Source organism: Ursus maritimus, unplaced genomic scaffold, assembly GCF_017311325.1.
Source record: "Ursus maritimus isolate PB19 unplaced genomic scaffold, ASM1731132v1 scaffold_12, whole genome shotgun sequence".
NCBI lineage: Eukaryota > Metazoa > Chordata > Mammalia > Carnivora > Ursidae > Ursus > Ursus maritimus.
This window is the reverse complement of record NW_024423564.1, coordinates 49,391,101-49,410,548: the sequence shown is the minus strand read 5'-3', so window position 1 is coordinate 49,410,548 and position 19,448 is coordinate 49,391,101. Positions and strand designations below refer to the sequence as shown.

At 39.5% G+C, this 19,448-nt stretch overlaps 1 protein-coding gene across 2 annotated transcripts in view; it reads right to left on the bottom strand.

The window, feature by feature from the left end:
• Positions 1-19,448, bottom strand: part of SLC35D1 (solute carrier family 35 member D1) — a 51,345-nt gene that overhangs the window by 30,822 nt on the left and 1,075 nt on the right. The window contains exons 1-8 of one of the 2 annotated variants that reach the window (XM_040627183.1): positions 17,785-17,911; positions 16,937-16,970; positions 16,753-16,839; positions 15,972-16,039; positions 14,266-14,337; positions 13,584-13,652; positions 11,476-11,578; positions 9,621-9,713 (exon numbers count right to left, since the gene is read on the bottom strand). In XM_040627183.1, coding sequence (XP_040483117.1) covers positions 9,621-9,713; positions 11,476-11,578; positions 13,584-13,652; positions 14,266-14,337; positions 15,972-16,039; positions 16,753-16,839; positions 16,937-16,970; positions 17,785-17,894 — 636 coding nt within the window. In that variant the 5' untranslated portion in view covers positions 17,895-17,911. Of the gene's footprint in view, positions 1-9,620; positions 9,714-11,475; positions 11,579-13,583; positions 13,653-14,265; positions 14,338-15,971; positions 16,040-16,752; positions 16,840-16,936; positions 16,971-17,784; positions 17,912-19,448 lie in introns of those variants that run through there. The other variant, XM_040627182.1, reaches the window with a different exon arrangement.

Below are 19,448 nucleotides of genomic sequence, written 5' to 3'. Positions count from 1 at the left end.
CGAGTGGAAAGAAATCAGTTATGTGGCAAAGGCTTCAAATACACCTCTCTACACCTGAGCTCCTTTCCTGCCTTAGCTCTAAATATCTCCTCTGCTGTCACTGTACATTTTGACATCTAAGTCCCCAGTCATGTGCCCTGGGGGCACTATGCTGGAAACAGTTTAGTCAGGTTTGCTAATACATGAACAAACTATGACTACCTTTGTGTTTGTGGAATGCTTTATAATTTGCAAAATGCTTCTGTATACATGTCATTTGATCCCCATGCACCCCTGTGAGGTACACAGGCCACGCCTTCTTCTCCCCAGAAGACAAGTGACTTACTTTAGATAACACAGTTAATACATGGTAGCCCTGAGTCTATATACTCCAAGCCAAAGGTTCTCTACACTGAGCATTAAATTTTAGTTAGGAAAATGCCCCAAATATATACTGCACATTCCCCTTTGGGAACATAATAACTGTATCTGTAGAATACTAAAATAAATCCCATGAACATGATTCCATGTACATAAAATTCAAAAATAGAAAAACAGTTCTCATGGGATTATTTTCCTTCCCTAAATACTAGGCCTGTTTCTGGAGAAAGCCAGTATGGCACAAGCAGCCTATTGCATTCCTCTGCTTTGCCACAGGAATGGACCTCTGGCTGCAACAGAAAAAGCAGCAGCCATTTCACCATTTCAAAGTATAGCTGTAGGATAAATTTGACCCAAACAGTACAGCAGTACAGTGGAGTCTACTCTCCCTATCATAAAGATGGCATAAAAAAAAAAAAAAAAAAGTTACTGCTTATTAACAGCCTATTATGTAGTCAGCTCAGAAATGTTAAGTAACTTTCCCAAAATTATCCAGCTTCTATGTGCCTGCTCAGCTCCATAACCCATCATCTTTCTATTAGTTAAGTACAAGAGAAAACCAAAGGCAACGTAGTATGTTCTGAATTTTTTCTCATAGATAGCTTCAAATAGCTATTGTTGTTGGATCATGGAGTCAAAAAGTGGGCATTTGAATTCTAAATCTGCCATTAACTTTCTTTGAGTCTATCATCAAGTCACTTAACCTCTCTAAGCCTCTACCTACATTACAAATACAGACAACAGTCTGGTCCAACTGTCTCCTGTGAAAAATCAACGGGGAGAACAAAATGTAGGCACTTTATACAAAATTCACATACAGAAGAGATTATTATTCACTTAAACTTCCATCACTGTTATCTCTCAGTGACAGATTTACATTCAAATTTTTCTTTTCCCTAAGACAGGGAATACAGAAGGCACAGTGAACATACATTTTATTAATCAGGAGGCGAAAAAAAAAAAACATTTAAAGCAAAACTTCTGCCTCTAGAGAAAGCTAATAAAAGAGCCATTGTGAAGAAAAGGACCTGCTTGGTCATTCTGTGCGACACAGAACTAGATGGGCTCCCTGCCACAAGGCCTGCAATCTTCAATCTTGGCTGAGTGGTAGGTGTGATTACAGACTGCACATACAAAGATGTTTAGGCTTCCCTTCTGTTTTGAACAAAGTCTCTGGCCTACAGGTGCTGGTGGTGTAATGTAATACCACAGGCCAATACACACCACAGGCATGAAAAGAATGTGGCGTAATCAATGGGCAAATGGGTTATATGGACCTACCACTTCCTAAAACTAGGCATTTGGTTTGAATGAGACTTTCAGTTAATAAAAATATTTGAAAAAAAAAGTGAAATTAAAAAAAAATGTGTTCTCCAGTTGCTTAAGTTAAGGAAATTAAGAAAGGGAGTATCTGAGTAAGACCAGGGACTAACAGCACATAATCAATAACATAATCAATAAAATCTAGTCTAGGGATACAGATTTTATCTTGTATCAGCTCTAATCAACTGACTCTGGCCATCTGAACCACTACCTTGGTGAACAGTCTGAGGCCATGTCTAGGCTGGGCAAGGAAGTACGGGGATTACGCGGCAATGTCTACAATGAGCGCAGGATAACATAAGCACCAATTCGTCACCCTGATCTAGTAAGAATGGAGTAATCAGGGTACACTTGAGTCTTAGATGTAACATTCTCACTCCCAGGAAAATCTGCTAAGAGTCACCAAGTTAATTGAGATTTGAAATAAAACCCAAAGCATGAATATTTTTTACATGTTTTGATACCTTGTAAGTTTTGAAACCTATTTACCAGAAAGTCTAAAACTAAATCACATAAGTCTTTAGACTTCATGGTAGAGAAGAAAAAAGCAGATGAATGATAGCATTCTATTTGGAAAATTCTCTTCCCAAGAAACCACTGAGAAAAAAATTGAAACCTTATCCAGAAAGTAAATTGCTAGGAAACTTACTAAGGCAGAAGATAATGTCAGTGGGGCAAATGGCCTCCGTGGTTCCCTGCCTACCTTGCAAAAGTCAGACAAGTTCACGAAGCCAGTGGTCCTGGGTTACCCACCCTACCTCTGCACTGCTGTAACTTCTGTAACTCTGGCCATCACTTCCACTCTGGCTCCTCCTGCTCCGAGCTCAGACAAGGAATTGGAACCCAAATACTTCTGCTATCGCTTCTTACTAGGCTCTGCCACCTATGTAAAATCTATGTATTGTGGCAAAACCACACACTCCAGCTTATTGATAAGGTCATTTACTTTCACTGGTGAAAAGGCCTATCCTCAAAGGCAAGAATGGCTAAATACATTACTTTGTCAGTCAAACAACATATAGGGCAAAGAGAGAGTCATTCATCACTGAAGAATAACTGATACAGCCCACTTGTTTTACACATGAGGACACCAATGCTCAGAAAGCAGAAGGGACCTGTCTATGTGGAAAGAATAACTCAGGGTTTGAAAATCCATCTGTATGGTCTACAGAGTGACCCAGAAAAGATTAATAACTCTGGACAGGCTAAACCAACAGCCTAAAATTTTTCATTATTTAGTCAGCAATGCTTAGTAAGAGACACCTCCACATAGCCCATCCATGCAGCAACTTTTCCTGTAAAACTCATCTGAGCCATGTAATTTAACCAGCGATATAATGAAGACATTATACAATGTACCAGTGACTACAGTACTGGCCTTGTAAGATCTACAGCAAGGGGTCTGTTCCTCCATCCCTACGTGAGAACACCTAGCAGGGCATGCTGTCAGAAAGCCAGGCTCCAGTTCCTGTGACTGTGAATCACTGGCTTTGTGCTGCACACATTCCCTTTTGGAGGCAACAACTAACAAGTTTAAACACAGTCTGTCCTAACTGACACTCTGGAAAGTCATTAGTCAACTGATGTTTGATCTACCTTTATCTATATTAACTAGATGTCTCTTATTAACATTAACAATTTAAATACACCATTTTTTAAGAAAGAGGATGTTTTAAAATTAGAAGACATGTTTAAAAAAAAACTAAATGTCATCTATATTGGTTTGCTGGTTTCTGGTAAAGCCAGGACTTTGAAAATTTCTTAAAAAATTACACACACACACACACACACACACTTGCATACACACGTTTGGCTTCTCAGAAGTCCTTTGCCAAGGACTTGCATTATGTGCTCACTGGGATAAGTTGTTCAATTGGATCCTGCCTTTCAATTTTTATGGTAATTTAGTTTTTTTACTTCCTTGGCCTTCAATTCTTGCTTAAAGACTGTGTCAGCCCCATCAACTGCTCTGTAGAATTCCTGCCTCCCTGGGGAGCTGAACTTTCAGAGCCCTCTTACTGGATTCCTGTCCTAACACAGGAAACTTTTCTCTCCTCTGCCTTCTAAAGTTAACAGTGAGATATTTGAGAAAAACAATTTGGATCTGATTTTGCTTCAATTTGCATCCTGGGTCAAGAGTCTGCAACTCTGAATAATGAGAATAAATTAATTTGTCCCACCACCCCCAGTTATTTTAAACTGGGATTCATCACAGGATAGTCATTATTTATAGAAAAACTTTATCCTTTTCTTACATAATTTAAAATACATTTACATGGCTCTACAATCAAAAAAAATATAAAAAGACAAATAGTGAGATGTCTCCCTCCCATTCCTGTTCTATACTTACTCTGTTCTCAAGCACACACTCACACACGGATTGGTGGTTACTTTAATCGTTTCATGTATATTCTTCCAGAGTTTCTTTACTAAATAAGCGAATAAAATGTATATGTATGTATAGTCTTATTTTTCCCTATTTTATTTAAAATGTAGCATACCATATGCAATTTTACACCATGCTTTAACAATTTATCTTGTTGATCTTTTCATATAATACATACAGAGCTTCCATGCAAAATGGCTCTAAGTCAAGAAATCCAGGAGTCCAAAAGATGAGAGCAAGTTCATAAGCACTGGTATTCAGGAGTCAGGGTGCAGCTGGCCTCACGCCAACCATCAGAACAGCAGCAACCTAGTCTCCACACTGGCATGCCTTCTGCTCAGAAATTCTGTCTCAGCCCAGGAAAGGGCCCTACCTAGAAAACTAACCAACTCAGCTGATACAACCTACTCAGTTTACACATGATGAGGCAGGGTGAGAGAGCAGAAGGGACTTGTCCGAAATCAGACAGTGGTCAAGGACAGAACTGGATGTTACTAATTGCTTCATCCAACTGGACGTTGCTTCTGCATTCTGCCCCAATTTTTCCATCGTACCTCTTATGTCACAAACTTTTAGGGACTCATCATATCTGCAGAGTAAATTTCGAATTCCTAAATCTAGCGTTGTCCCAACTTAGAAGGAAACAGGGTATGATGTGGGGGGAAAAGCAAGAGTACTAGTCATAGTCAAGAAATCAGGGTTCTAGTCCTGAGCCCCTTCTGGGCCCCGACTTCCCCAACGATGAAAGAAGAGGCTTGAACTGGATGCTCTCTAAGGTCTTTTCAAAGGTTTCCAAAGTCTTTGCCACCATCTAAGCATACTACAGAAGCTGGTCCCCATGGCTATGCCTGTGCTCATGATATTAGTTCCACCTGGAATGTACCTTTTGTTTCTCTTCCTCCACATCCTTCAAGGCCTACCTTGATCTTCCTGGTATTCACCTACTCAGAAAATGCTCCTTGTGAAGAAGCTAAGCATTCCCACCTCAGCACTTAGAACCCGTTCTTCCCAGGATGCCTGGGTGGCTCAGTTTGTTAAGCATCTGCCTTCGGCTCAGGTCATGATCCCACAGTCCTGGGATTGAGTCCCACATTGGGCTCCTTGCTCGGCAGGGAGCCTGTGTCTCCCTCTGCCTGTCACTCCCCCGGCTTGTGCTCTGTCTCTCTGTTTCTGACAAATGGATACATAAAATCTTAAAAAAAAAAAGAAAGAAAAGAAAAGGAACCCACTTTTCCCTCCAACTAGAGGGCTCCTCCCAAAGAGCCACACAAACTGGTCTCAGTCCACTCAGTTCAATGCCTTCTCAAATGAAACTGATAAAGATGCTTTCTCTAACCACCTTATCCCAAGCACCCCTTCCCGATCACTCTCACCTTGTTCTATTTTCCCTTGTAGTTCTTATGATACTATTTTATGTTTAGTTGATCTCACCCATTGGACTTCAAGCTCTTTTAAGCAGGGACATGTCTTCTTTCTTTTTTAATTTAGAATAGCACCTGAGTAAAGCACTCAGTACACTCAGTAAATATTTGCTGACAAAAGAAATACAAGTATTTGTAAAAGATTAAGTACAAACAAGGCCAAGCTGCAGAAACTGCACTTCTAATAACTACTCTGACAGTGTTTCTTGCATTCAGTAGCTTGTTCTGTAAGAAAGCCCTGCATGGAATTCCCAAACGTCAGAGAGGCAGCAAATGGCTCTGAGAGTTGTAGACAGGCAAATGGTAAGAGATCTCTATGGAGTCAGACAGACTGATTCTAGTTCTGCTCTGCCACTATGGAACCTTAATCATGTCCTTAACCACTATAAATCAAAGAACCACCTACCTCACAGGTTTGCAATGAGCATCAGGGAAAATGATTCATGAGGAAGCATCCTGTCAGGTATAAGGCATCATACCTTAAAAGTAAAGTCTTCCTAAAGGCCAGAAGTAGCCTCAAATTGTTAATATGGGAACAGCTTTATTTAATGATAAACTGCCCCACAGAAAGTGTTCATTCTTAAAAAAAAAAAAAATACACGCACATGCACGTCTACTTATACACATATGTATCTTAAAGGAAAAGTTCAAGTTTAAAAGATACATACTGAAAATGAACCCGATTTACTAGCAAACTCTTATACAAAATCCTGCCATATATCCCCTCTGTAATATGAAACCCTTTGCGCCAGGACTTCAGACACACAGCCTACTGGTATGAAGCTGAATCTTCCAGTGGAGGAAGATTCTACAGTCTTGGACAGAATACCATGAGCCTCATGGATGTGTCAGGTCATCTGTGCTTCCACACATTGTTTCTGGGCTGGTTACTAAAAGCAAACCACTCAACTACTTAAGTTACAGCTCTACCAACTCCCAGCACAGGTTAGCATTACTTGTTGCATTTGGTGGATAAGAAAACCAAGCCCTAGCTCTTCTAAGAAGCCAATCTTGATATTCAACCCACACGAATTTCTTCCTAAATATTTATTGTACTGACTGACAAGCATGCACTCTGGTGCTAGATCTTACACCATCTCTGTAGCACGCCAACGTCTTCCTTGTGTGGCAAGGACTATCTCATATTTCTCATATATTCCCAAGAGCACTTAACATATATCTTTCTCAGCATAATGAAGATGCTGAGAAATACTCATCTGAATTGAACTTAAAATGAAATTGCAATGACCTGTCTCCTAAGCATACAAGGAATTTAGGAACAAAGTCAAACAGAATTCCCACTTCATAAGTTTCAAATGTAATTTATAACCTATCAAAACAACACTGATTATTCGTATCACTTATATTTTAATTTTGTTTGTAGGCAAAGCTCCATGAGGCATTTCATCCTCAACAAGGAGACAGAATTGACCCACTTCCATTTTCCATCCCACGATGCCCCCACAGAACCTGCAATAGTTTATCTGATGTTGACAGGTCTACTCTCCAAGACACCTGTATGGTCCTCAAAGGCAAGAAAACCATCTAATTCATCTTTTTTTCTTATCACCTAAGCCTAACACAGTGAGACATACAGTAACACTTAACTATTTGAGAACGTCAGAAGGAGAGCGTGTGAAGGAGAGAATGTTAAGAAAAAAAGGGTGGTATTATAAGACTGCCAGCCAGTGTGTCCACCTACACCCCAGTAAATGTTTTATTAAGAACAATATTAATTAAAAATAAGAGTGAAGATTAACAAACACTTATGTGAAACCAAAAACACTGACAGGGTTTGATTACAGAGCAATAAATTCAGCTTCTGCTAGCTTATCATCCCAACTTGAAAGTATTTAGGTGAACTCTATCATTCCTAAAAAAACATTTCTTCCAAAATAAATCTTTCTTGACCTTTGCCTGGCATTTCTGTTAGAAACAACAAAAAGATTACTCAAATTCTACTCCTCTGCATTAAAAAGAAAAAAAAGAATAAGAGGAAAATCTAAACCTCATCCTAATATAGGTGACAGAGCAACTTTTTTTACTCTGAGTAAACATTCTCAATTATATTGAAGCATTTCAAGTTCAATGTTACTGAACTTTCAAATATGCATGAATAATCCTATAACCTGGCAGATAACTTCTAATTAAATGATCATCAGTCTGGAATGAAGAAATATCTCCTTTGGTCAATTTTTTCAAGTAGCTACAAGCTACTAGTCAAAGTTTCAAATTAATGAGAATTGCATCTTTGCCAAGTCTATAAAATAACAAACCACATTAATTCTTCCAATTTTCTCATGTACAGATTGGCCTCAAGATTTGGAACCATCCATGCTGCCAAGAGGGGCCTGGCTACTTCACATTACAGTCTTGCTCAAAGCTGAAGAGTAAGAGGTGCTTCCGCCAGAGTCTCCTAGAGGGAGGAAGAACACTGTGGAAAGACCATGGCTTCTGGAGTTAGGCTTGAGTTTAAACCCTGACTCTATCCACTGACAGCATGGCACTGGGCAAGGGACTAACTCTCTGAACCCTTATTTCCACATTGGTAAAACAGAGATAATTCAAACTTTCTAGAACTGTTCTGGGGACTACGTTGTATTACACATATAAAGTGAGGAGGACAATAAATGTCAGATTCCTCTTCCCACTTTTTTCACAATCACAAAATACTTATTCAACACTCTTTATTAGTCAGCACAACAGCTCCATTTCCTACTTTAGAGTCACTTTTAGGTCTGCCGGCAGCCAGGTCACAGTTCATTAAAATATTTATACCTGTTCAAGATGATCTATGCCAGTTTTTTAATTTTTTAATTTTAATTTTTTTAAAGATTTTATTTATTTATTTGTCAGAGAGAAAGAACACAAGGGGAGGTGCAGAGGAAGAGGGAGAAGCAGACTCCCCGCTGAGGAGGGAGCCCGATGCGGGACTTGATCCCAGGACCCTGGGATCATGACCTGAGCCAAAGGCAGACGCTTAACCAAATGAGCCACCCAGGCATCCCTCTGTGCCAGTTTTTCAAAAGAAAGAGTTCTTGATGAAGAAAACAAAGCATGCTTATAAGCTTTATAAGGTCTTTTCCTATCTTTGATTGAAGAACAATTTTATTTATTTATTTGACAGAGAGCGAGCGATAGAGGGAACACAAGCAGGGGGGGTGGGAGAGGGAGAAGCAGGCTTCCTGCTCACCACCACGGGGCTCCATCCCAGGACCCTGGGGGAGTATGACCTGAGCCGACACTTAACGACTAAGCCACCCAGGCGCTCCTGCCTGAAGAACAATTTTTTAATACTGTAACTACTTTCAAAACCTTTTCATTTTGGGTCCCAATGATATGTGGGAATTTTCACTGTCATTAGAGAAGATAACCAACACATTTATTCTGAAGAAACTACTAGCCAGAGGACTCATTAGAAGAAATCTTGTTACAGAAACTTGGCAAAATTATAGGTTTGCATTCAGTTTGCAGAATTTTGTGAATTCTAACAAAATGGTATCAATTTTTCTCCTATGAATACGGTTTGTTTTAAAGAAAAATTCTTGTGTGGATTTATTTGCTACTCTATTCTGGGTTTATTTAGCTAATCATTTTAGAAAATGAGTAAACTATTATATTAGTTGCTATTTACACAGTTTAGTTACCACACGGTGCTAAATATTTCCTGAGGAAAAAACCCAGCTTGGAATTTAAGCCAATATGACAACTGTACAATAAAACAGAGAACTTCTAGAAAGCCAAGCATTTTGTTTAGGTTTGAAGAACTCTACTAATTCAGGATTTTTTGTTTCTCAAGGATAGTCTGCCACTATTCTTATTTTGTAGCTTAGTAGAAATGTAAAAATTCTCTTCCTCTAGCCTTCTGACACCTAAGAGAAGGACACTAGTTGGCATGAACTATTTTTATGTTAACAGCCAAAGCTATTTTGAGCCATTTTAGTACTATCCAATACTTATGCCAAGAAAAAAGGTTAGCATGACATTAGCAAGCTAAAAAAATAAGCTCTCAGTTTTTGGTCACTCAATGAGCACATTACTTTTTAACAACCCCACAGTCTATCTTGTGGACATTAAGTAGTAACAGAGCTCAAAAAATAAGCCATTAAATCATAATTAGAAAGTCTTACCTTTTGCGCATCTCCTGTAAAATATGCAATGGCCAGGGTGGGCAGAATCATGAACAGTGCATTGTAATAGAGCAGACCATATTTTCCCAGCTCCTAAAATAGTAAATAATTAGGTGTTTCATTTGGTTCTAGCAAACAGATATACACAACCCGATACAGAATACCACTCCCACTACATACACACACACACACCGCTCCCCCACAATACAGACAGAAAATCAACCAAGTCATAGATTTTGCAAACATTAAGAAATAACGTACGCTTTCAAAAGGGGGGAGGAAGCAAATATTCAAGATTTTAAATTTGTTTGAAATGTATTCATTGAGTGTTTAAAATCAGAAATAAAAATAACATCAACTGGCTATCTCAAAACAGCAAGCAGGGAAGACATTATTTTGAATATACATACGCCTTTCTATATAAACACAATCCTGAAGCCCTTTCTTTTCCAGAACTGAATCAAAAGCCATCAACTCTGTCTTGAACTTTTCCGAACCATAACAAAGTGCCATTTGGCTCAAAATAGCTTTGGCTGTTAACATAAAAACAGTGCATGCCAACTAGCTATTTCAAAAAGATAAAAATTTTTAATAGTAGTAGCTTCCATTAAAATACAATCATCATACAAATTCATCAAGGCAAATAAATGGAGAACAAGACATAAAGGTATATTTAAAGAAAATTTGTGGGAAACGATCTACACTGACCCTATTCCTGTATCTTCAAAGATTTTCAAAATAAACCTCTGAGAATAATGAAAGCTACTGGGATGGCCACTCATTCTATGGTTCTTTCTCGAGAAGGCAAAGCCCCCTGCTAAGACAATACAAACTTGATACTAATACTACTATTGAGTAGTCAGGTATTTGTATTTATGATATCAACTCAAAAAAATCACCTGAACTAGTTTCAGAAATATTGTACATATAATACAGCAGACTAAAAACTCAACAGATAGGGTCATGTGACTTAGAAAACATGAGTAGGGAAATAAGATAAAATCGTGGTCAGTTACAAGATTTAATTATGAGATAAAAAATATACCACTGTTCAGGAAAAATTATGGTGGCATCTATGAAATCTCATGTGGGTCCTTACACAGGATACATCATGATAAAAAGGACAGCTCCTTCAATAACAACCATATGATACATACAGCCAAGTTCTACACAGTTGCTTATTTTTTTTTTTTTAAGATTTATTAAGAGAGAGTGAACATGTGCATCTGTGAGCAGGGGTAGGGGTGGAGTGAGAGGGAGAGAACCCTAAGCAGACTCCCCAGTGAGTGTGCAGCCCACATGGGGCTCAATCTGACAACCCGAGATCATGACCCGAGCTGAAATCAAGAGTTGGACACTCAACGGGATGAGCCACCCAGGTGCCCCTACACGGCTGCTTACAATAACGCGAACTTCTACCATAATGTAGTGAAAGCAACATGGCTCAAATTCTCTGCTTTCTGATGGTCTGACTTATCTAAAGATAAAATTTAGTGTGTATATATTCAAAGTATATAGTAGACCAACAAACAAAAAATATCTGTAAGCCTTTGTAGGCATGCTGCAAGTTAAGAGAAAAAGGCTGGGTATGGAAAGTTCATGTGTATGAGATCTAGGCCAAGGAACTCAGCGTTGCTCTTAAGAGAGAGCAATCCTAATGCTCCCTAAAGCTTCCCATTATTTGGTAGGACAAATACACAAAGTCCACACTTGATTTGCAGCCCTCTTCAACACTGACTCACTTCTTCCCATCTCTCCTAAGTATTTTTCATTATTCCCTGCTTTTTTCTCGACAAATTGACATTACCACTCCCAACATCAGTAAACATTCTTAAATATTTAGATTGCTACCTACTTTTGAATCTAATTTCTGTTTTACATATGCTCCATTTGCTGCTGTCAGGACATCATTTATCAGAATGAAAACATATCCTTCCAGATCAAATGCCAAGTCAGAGCTGTAAAACATAAGCAACACTTTAATAACTTACATTTAAAGTACATGCATGTAATTTTAAATAGGTCTGAAGTACGATAAATGGAAAAACCTATTCTTATCTAGGTAAATAAACATTAGGCATTTTATCAGCTATTGGTATTTCTTGATTCCTGGTTATAATTTGCAATTTCATACTCAATTGGGAAGTCTTCAGAAATGAGAAGTACTAATGCTTAAATACAATCATTAGCAATAATTAATCACATCAATTAATACCACACTGCTCTGAATTCAAAGTCAGACAACAAGAACAAGTAACCAAATTCACCATTATAATACATCTGAAGCAGGAAGAAGGCATCAGAGCTCAATTTCAGAGAGAAGGAAACCAAAAAGATGAAGTTGTTAACATGTCATTTTCCAAGGATTCATTCATACAAAAGGCAGGTTGTACAGGTGGTTGGGTTTCTGGGTGGAATTTCTGAAGTACAGATTATAGTTAGTTCTGAGATCAAGCTACAACAATGTCTAAGCACACAGGAGGAACTCAAATACCTAAATGATTGCTTAAGAAGGCTATGAGATATAACTAGCAGGATTCGGGAAGCTGAAATTTTCTAGTATTTAGTTGAGTACCAGGCACAATACCAGAACTTAGTAAACTGAACAGAATTATGAAAATGTAAGTATGCCTTCAATATACTTTAGCACCCTAGCTAAAATAGTGGCCCAGCATCCTGTGATTGTGCAAAGATATTATGTCATAGCTAAACCAGTATATGGAATGAGACCTCTGAGGAACTCCATGCCCCTGCAGTTTTAGGCAGAGCTAGCTTAATGTATAACTCCAAGCAGCCTGATAACCTTCTAAGTTCAGACTCCCTTTCCTCCCAATCTTTCCCAAGTAAAAGGTTCTGATTAGATAAGACTGATCCAGATAGCAATCCTCCTCAGAAACTTTCTGCAGGCCAGGGTTGGCCCTGAGGAACTCCTGTTGTTTGGTTCAATTCTGGATCCCACCAGATTTACAGAAATGCTTCAAAGAGGTTAGAGGCTCATACAGAATTTTTCTTCAAGAAGGCTATATTACCTCAAGGGAAAAACAGTCAGCTATGTGACCAAATTCTAGTAACCAATTTTTCTATCCTTTTTCTTTTTTTTTTCTAAAGAATGAAATTTCACTTGGAGATTTAGGGTAGAATTTGTCTTCTAATATTTCCCCCTGCCTATACTACAGGAATGATGAAGGTAAATAATTCAACCCAAGAAGCACACTGAACTCCAAGACAGAAAATCTATGTCAGGCAGAACTTGTGGCATTAGCAAACCTGTACGTGCATACCCTGGTCTAAGTAAAATGTAGAAGGCTTTTGCTGAGTCTTTGGGAACACATTTTCTCCCTGCATGTTAAAACTGAAACTTAAGAACAACGGGAAAAGCTTCAGTAATTTAATAGAATATCTAAGTTATAGCACTGGTGATATATCTTAAGTGAGGCCAAATAAAGAAACTCTGTTATTTATTATTCCACCACAAGGCAAATAATTCATTATCATTTGCCTTTTCTGAGACACTGTTTTCCCTAGCACTATGTAAAGTAAAAGAATACCACATGATTTATGTAAGCACACAGGCTCTGGAGTCAGGCACAAATTCAAATTCCAGCGCTGCCATTTATTAGCTGTGTAACCTTGACCAAGTTTCTGAACTTAGGTTTCAGTTTCCTCAACTAAAAATAGGAAAATTATACCCACATCTTTCAGAGGTGTTGTAAAGAACGAATAAATATGTGTAAAATTCCAACATATTGTGTGGCATATGGTATGTGCTCAATTAGTAGATGAATCCGATTTTGCCAGCCTTGACCTTAATATGGCCAAAAAGATTTAACTTCCCAAAGAGTCTTTTTGATGCTTTTCAAGGACATGATTCTTACTTAGCCTATACAAAATTCTTTTTCTATTGGTAACTGATTATTATCAATAATTATTGATAATTTCAATGTGGTCTTAACACGTTCTTACCTGGCAGCTACAAAGGCTCCAATAATCATTGAAAATACAGTCATCTTAATACCCCAAGAAAAAGTCTTCCTACAAAATAAAATAATTAAAAAGTGCATACATGTGCCTTAATTATTCACAAAGATTCATTCGGCAACATAGGCAAAAAACAAACAAAAAACCCACCAACTTTTCCTTAAAAAAGCTGTAACAATCATATTTTAAATGTTTCCAAGGAATTGGATATTTCAAAGAATCCCTTTGTTGAAGCAAAACTTATACAAAAAAAGTACATTCACTTTTTTCTTATTCTTATATTTGCTATTGAGTTTGAATCTTTGCAAATCAGAATTTCTTTAAGTAGAAAAAGATCACACACATTTGTAGTAAAAGTAGCCATGACAGGAACACTATGAAAACCTATACTGAGGTTTCTGACCCAGCTTCACCCAGCAGCAACAGTAGGTATAGGAAGTCTTTAAAGTGTATCTCACGTTCAGACATTACAACTCCAATTCATAATCTCCCCAATTATTGATTCCATAAACTATCAACTCCTATAGCAAAGGAAGAAAGTGCTTAAGACTTCTCAAAAGATAAAGTAGAAACAAGACAAGTAATTTTACTATCTCACAGATGCTGGGTCCCTTTTCAAGATGACTAAAGTCTGTTGAAGACTAGATATATTAGAAATTTAGCTCACTTGAGTAAAACTCCTTCAGCAAACATTGTAAACAGGATGGAGAACCTTCTCAGAACTGTAAACATTGGCAAGCTGCAGAAAATTTTAAAAAAGGAAAGAAATATAATTAGGTAAAATAAAGTTTAACAATTTACTTTTTTAATTAAGACTCTCCAAATAAATACCATAAAACACTAATCTGTTCCTTCCATTATGCTGATTAATTACACTCCATGTTGATTAATCTGTGATTAAATTAAACCTATATTTCTCTCTAGAAATAGTTATTTGAAAGCCTGAAAGAGTTGCTTTTATAAAACTACTAGAAATGAGAAACACCAAGATACCAATAAAATATGGTAGAGATCACGTTTCTATTATCAAAGACTAGTAACGGCCACTTTTTAATTTTACACTACTTATTATACAAACACCCTGAACAGTAACCATGTTAGTTTTTAAAAGAAAAAGACCTTTCTTCCTTCTTTACTAGACTGATCTTACTTCCCACCCCACCCCATCAAAACATCTCCAACCCTCCAAACAGCATCTATGATAATCTCACCCCGTGAAATATTCCTTGATTGCCCTTTTGTGGAAGTACTTTTGTCTTCCTCTACATTATCAGAGCACTTTGCTTGCACCAGTCAAACATACAGCCTCTTGCAAGAGTTATTTCTGAATATATCTCATCTCACTCCAAAGCGCCTTATACTTTTGCTGGCAACCAAAGATAGGGTGTGAATGAATGGATGAATGGATGGATGGATGGATGGATGGATGACAATGGATGAAAAAGAGCAAATTCTATAAAAGTGGCACTTGCAGTAGGTCTACATTTCTTTCGGAGTGGGTAATGAGATGGAAAAGGATGCCCCACCCATGATAAATTTGACTTCCATGAACCCTCCCCCAAAGATATCATCATGGCACTCTGCCAAGTTTCTTGGGTTCTGAAGAGGAAATGAAAAACGCTTTGTCTCTGATCCTCAGAGATCTCCCCATTCTGTTTTACAATCATCTAATATGCCAGGAAGTTAGCTTAAGTGTAAATAGCGAAACCATGGATTTCTGTTAAATGACTTCTCCACGTGTATAATTTTAATATCACATACAACTGATACATACTACACTCCTTAAGTGGAGAAGCCAAGAATTAGGAGATTAGAGGATAAAACAAAACAGTACTGCTGCAGAGCTGAGAACTATTGCTGTTTTTTAAAGTGAATATGCTGCCTCTACAGTGATTGGTCATGGGTATAATATTAATCATATTCGTACCTGAATTCCATCTGATATTATTTTAACTACCTCACACTAAAAGAAAAACTACAAAAGTTATCATATCCACACTCTGATTTTGCTTACAGAATTTGCCTAAAATATAATATTTATAAATTGTATTGAAGAATTGAAATCCCAGGAACCTAGCATATAGTCTTCACTACTTCAGGCCTAGAAAAATAATGAAAATCTCCTGTAACAGCAATTTATAACATTTTAAGACTTCTACTATCAAGGGGGGGGGAACCCAAAACAAAAACTCTTTCTTTCCAAACTTAAAGAATTTAAACGAAAACCTTTGGTGTAATCTTATTTAGTAACAGAAGCGTTCTGGTTCTTTCATTTTTCCAGAATCAACAACAATGTGTTAAATATTTGACATTAAAGTACAGTTTTAAGAATACATTATATTAACCTCACTAGTAAAATAAAGTTATCCATACTTCAGTTTCTTTGTGCTGAACAGTCCCGTGATTTGGTTCCCAAAATATAGTAGAGGTAGTGGAAACGTCTAGAAAATTTAAAAAGGGATAACAAAGCTCAATAATAAAAATAGCTAAAACAAGGTCCTTTCAAACAGAAACAGTTTTGTTTATATGATCAAATTCTTTCCACTTAAAACATAAGATTAGAACTCATACACAATTTTGACCCCCATGAAGCACCCAAAAAACATTATTCCTGGATAATAGCACTAATATGGCAAAGAGAGGGAAGAATGGAGAAGAAAAAAAGAAACAGAAAATATGAATATGATCAAAACATATGAGACAGAAACATCATTTGCTTTAAAATATGATAATGTATTAGCCCATGGTTCTAATGTCAGAAAAAAAAAAAAAAAAAGGAAAGGCATTTCATCTTCGGGTGGAGTCAAGCAGAAGCAGAGAAGAGTAAGAAAATAAACCCAGAGAATAATGAATGTAGGATACACCGGCTAGATTAGATGGATGTAGAAAATGCAAAACAGCTGTACTCCCAACAAGTGTTCATTAATTAAAACAACACAAGATTTCTGGGGGCCTTTTTCCCTTAATTTTAAGGAGTTGGTAGGACTTTTTAAAACACATATTACTACATTTATTCTTTACCTTCATTATACCCACTCTGGGTGATTTCAAGACTGCAATTTTTAAATATGCAGAGGTCTGATAAAAATATATTATGACTTGTTTTCAGAAAATAAAGTATTACTTTTTTTTTTTTTTTTTTTTTTTTTTTTTCCTTTCGAGGTACATTTCTGTCAAGGTCAGGAAACTTGACTACTCTGAGCGCCTTTCCCACCCAGAGAACTGCCACTGTGGCCACCATCTGTAAACAGAGAACACAGATTCACTGTTCTACATATAAAGACACACACAGAAGTTCTAACGACATAAACCACGTAATGCTGAAGATTCCAACTAACCTGGCCAAGTCCAACACATAGTGAGGAGGGAAATCTACAAAAAAAGTAGAGAAAAAAAAAATACAGGGTCAGAAAAACCCAAAACGCAGCTCTGTGAATTCAATTTGCACATCAACAACCTTAAAATGTATTCTGGAAACAAACACCAACGTCTGCTCCTTATCCAAAAGAAAATGTGAGAAAAATCCCTGCTGGTTGTCAGGCAACACCGCTGATTTTGTAGCCTCGGGCGGCCACTTGTCTCATCTTGTCCGGGTCCACAATTTCAGTCAGCTGCCTGCAACGGATTTTTCAAGGGGTGAAGACATAGGTGTCCTCAACGGTTTCACATCTTTAAAACAAACATGCTTCTGCTTCTGCCTCATGGTCCCAGTGACAGCAGCAAAATCGTCTTAAACGAGCTGGAGGATGCGCACGTCCCCAGAGGCTGTCAGAGAACTCGGGGACCAGAAGCCCCGGACCCCGGCCCAGGCTGCGGGGAAGGGAGGGCATCCCTCGCTCTGCTCCCAACCTGGCATGCACAAGAGCCAAAAGTCACGAAGCAACAACGCTCCATCGCTCTGAAGGGCAAGGTTTCCAGGGCGCTGCTCTGCGGGCGCTTTCCCACCGCGCTCGAAACGCGCGCCGGGCAGTCCGGAACTCCGCGCCCGGAGCTGGACCCGCACCCCGGGCCCGCGCGCCAAGCCTGCCCCGCCGCCCCGGCCGCTCATCCACCGCCCGCCCTCCCCAGCTCCCGCCCAACTTTGTTCAGCTTTAACTTTAACAGCGTAAGTCCAGGAGCCGGCGCCCCGCTGCCGCCGCGCGCTTCCTCCCCACGGCCTCGGCCGCCGCCGCCGCCTCGGCCCTACCTGTAATTGGTGAGCACGCTCTTGTTGACCACCACGATCAGGAAGGAGCTCACGCCGTAAAAGCCGGCGGCCAGCAGCTTCAGGAACACCGTCAGCGTTTGCCGAGCCATCCCCAGCTCCTCCTCATGTCTGTGTGTGGAGTGATTTCGCGGGGGCTCCCTTTAACCCGGGCATGCTGACGTTCATGAACTTCCGCCATGGCTGGGCGGCGGCGGCCTGCGAGGGGAGCGGCGGGAGGGCCTGGCGGTGGGGCCGAGCGGTGCGGGGCCTGGTCCCGGGGACTCGCGGGACCCTGGACGGTGGACTGTGCCGGCTGGCCTCACCGCCTCGGCTCCCTGCGCGTGTCGCCGCCCGTCCCCGCCCAGGGGCAGGAACGCTGGGTTTCACACCCTTGGGGACTTTGTTCGGGCATTATGCAACACAGGGTCAGAGGGTAGGGGCCGCGCCGGGACTGGCTAGGGCATGGGTTGGAGAGACTGGAGAAGGGGCAGCGGCGGCGCTGAGTTCGGGCGCAGACGGAGAACAGGCCAAGGGGGAACCACTCGGGGACACTGGAGCGCCAGGCAGCAAAGCACAGCCACAGAACACCGCCGCCGTCTCGCGCCTGCGCGCGAGTCTACGCTGGGTCTCTCCTCGGCCGCGCTTCTAAAGCCGGGGAAGCAGGCGGCCGGGGACCCAGAGGCCGTATTCTCCAGATAACAGCCGCAACAAAAGTACAGACCATCCTCCCCTCGGGAACAGGTGGCTGGTTTAGTAGTTCTCTGTGGTGCGAGCGTCTAGACTCATTTTGAATGCTCCCTTGGCCTCTCAGAAGGTCAAAGCCCTTCAAAAGTATCGTAAGTGGGTAAAAGCAAACACTCAACAAACATTTCCTTCTGCATTCCCTCAGGCTTCTTACATTTTTCTGAACCTAGAAAACACCAAACTACTTTCTTTGCAGATCAAGGAAAAACTTGCTTAAGAAAAAATGTAGACATATCTTAAAAAGTAGTAAGATAATCAAACAACTTGGGGATTGGTGACAGAGCGAGGGGTTGGGAGCCGAGTTCCAATTCTAGGATTCCTAGCAATGTCCTCCCCCCACCCCATAACCACACGCTCTTGGGTCAATTAGTTGACCTCTCTGGGCCAGCATCTCCTTATCTCAATGAATGTAAAACTAGCGCAGGGCTAGTTTTCAGTAAGTGGCAGTCATTATTACATAACAGAAACAAGTCATTATTATTAGCTTGAGCAAAGAAATGACATACCTAATTTTAATGTCAAAAAAGAATGTTCAATTATTTCTCTATTTGTCTTTTTTATTTCTTTTATCCCATATTTTGTAATTGTGGTAAAATATACATAATGTAAAATTTACTGTTTCAACCTGTTTTTTTATTATGGTAAGATATGCTTAGTATAAAATTTATCATTTTACCCCTCAGTGTACAATTCAGTGGCATTAAGTACACTCACATTGTTGTGCAACCTACCACTACCCATCTCCAGAACTTTTGCATCATCTCTAACTGAAATTATGTAACCACTAAACGGTCTTTCCCATTCCTCCTCCCCGCAACATCTAGTAACCCTATTCTTTCTGTCTCTATGAATTTGACTATTCTGGGTACCTCGCGTGAGCGGAATCATATGGTATTTGTCCTTTTGTGTCTGACATTTCA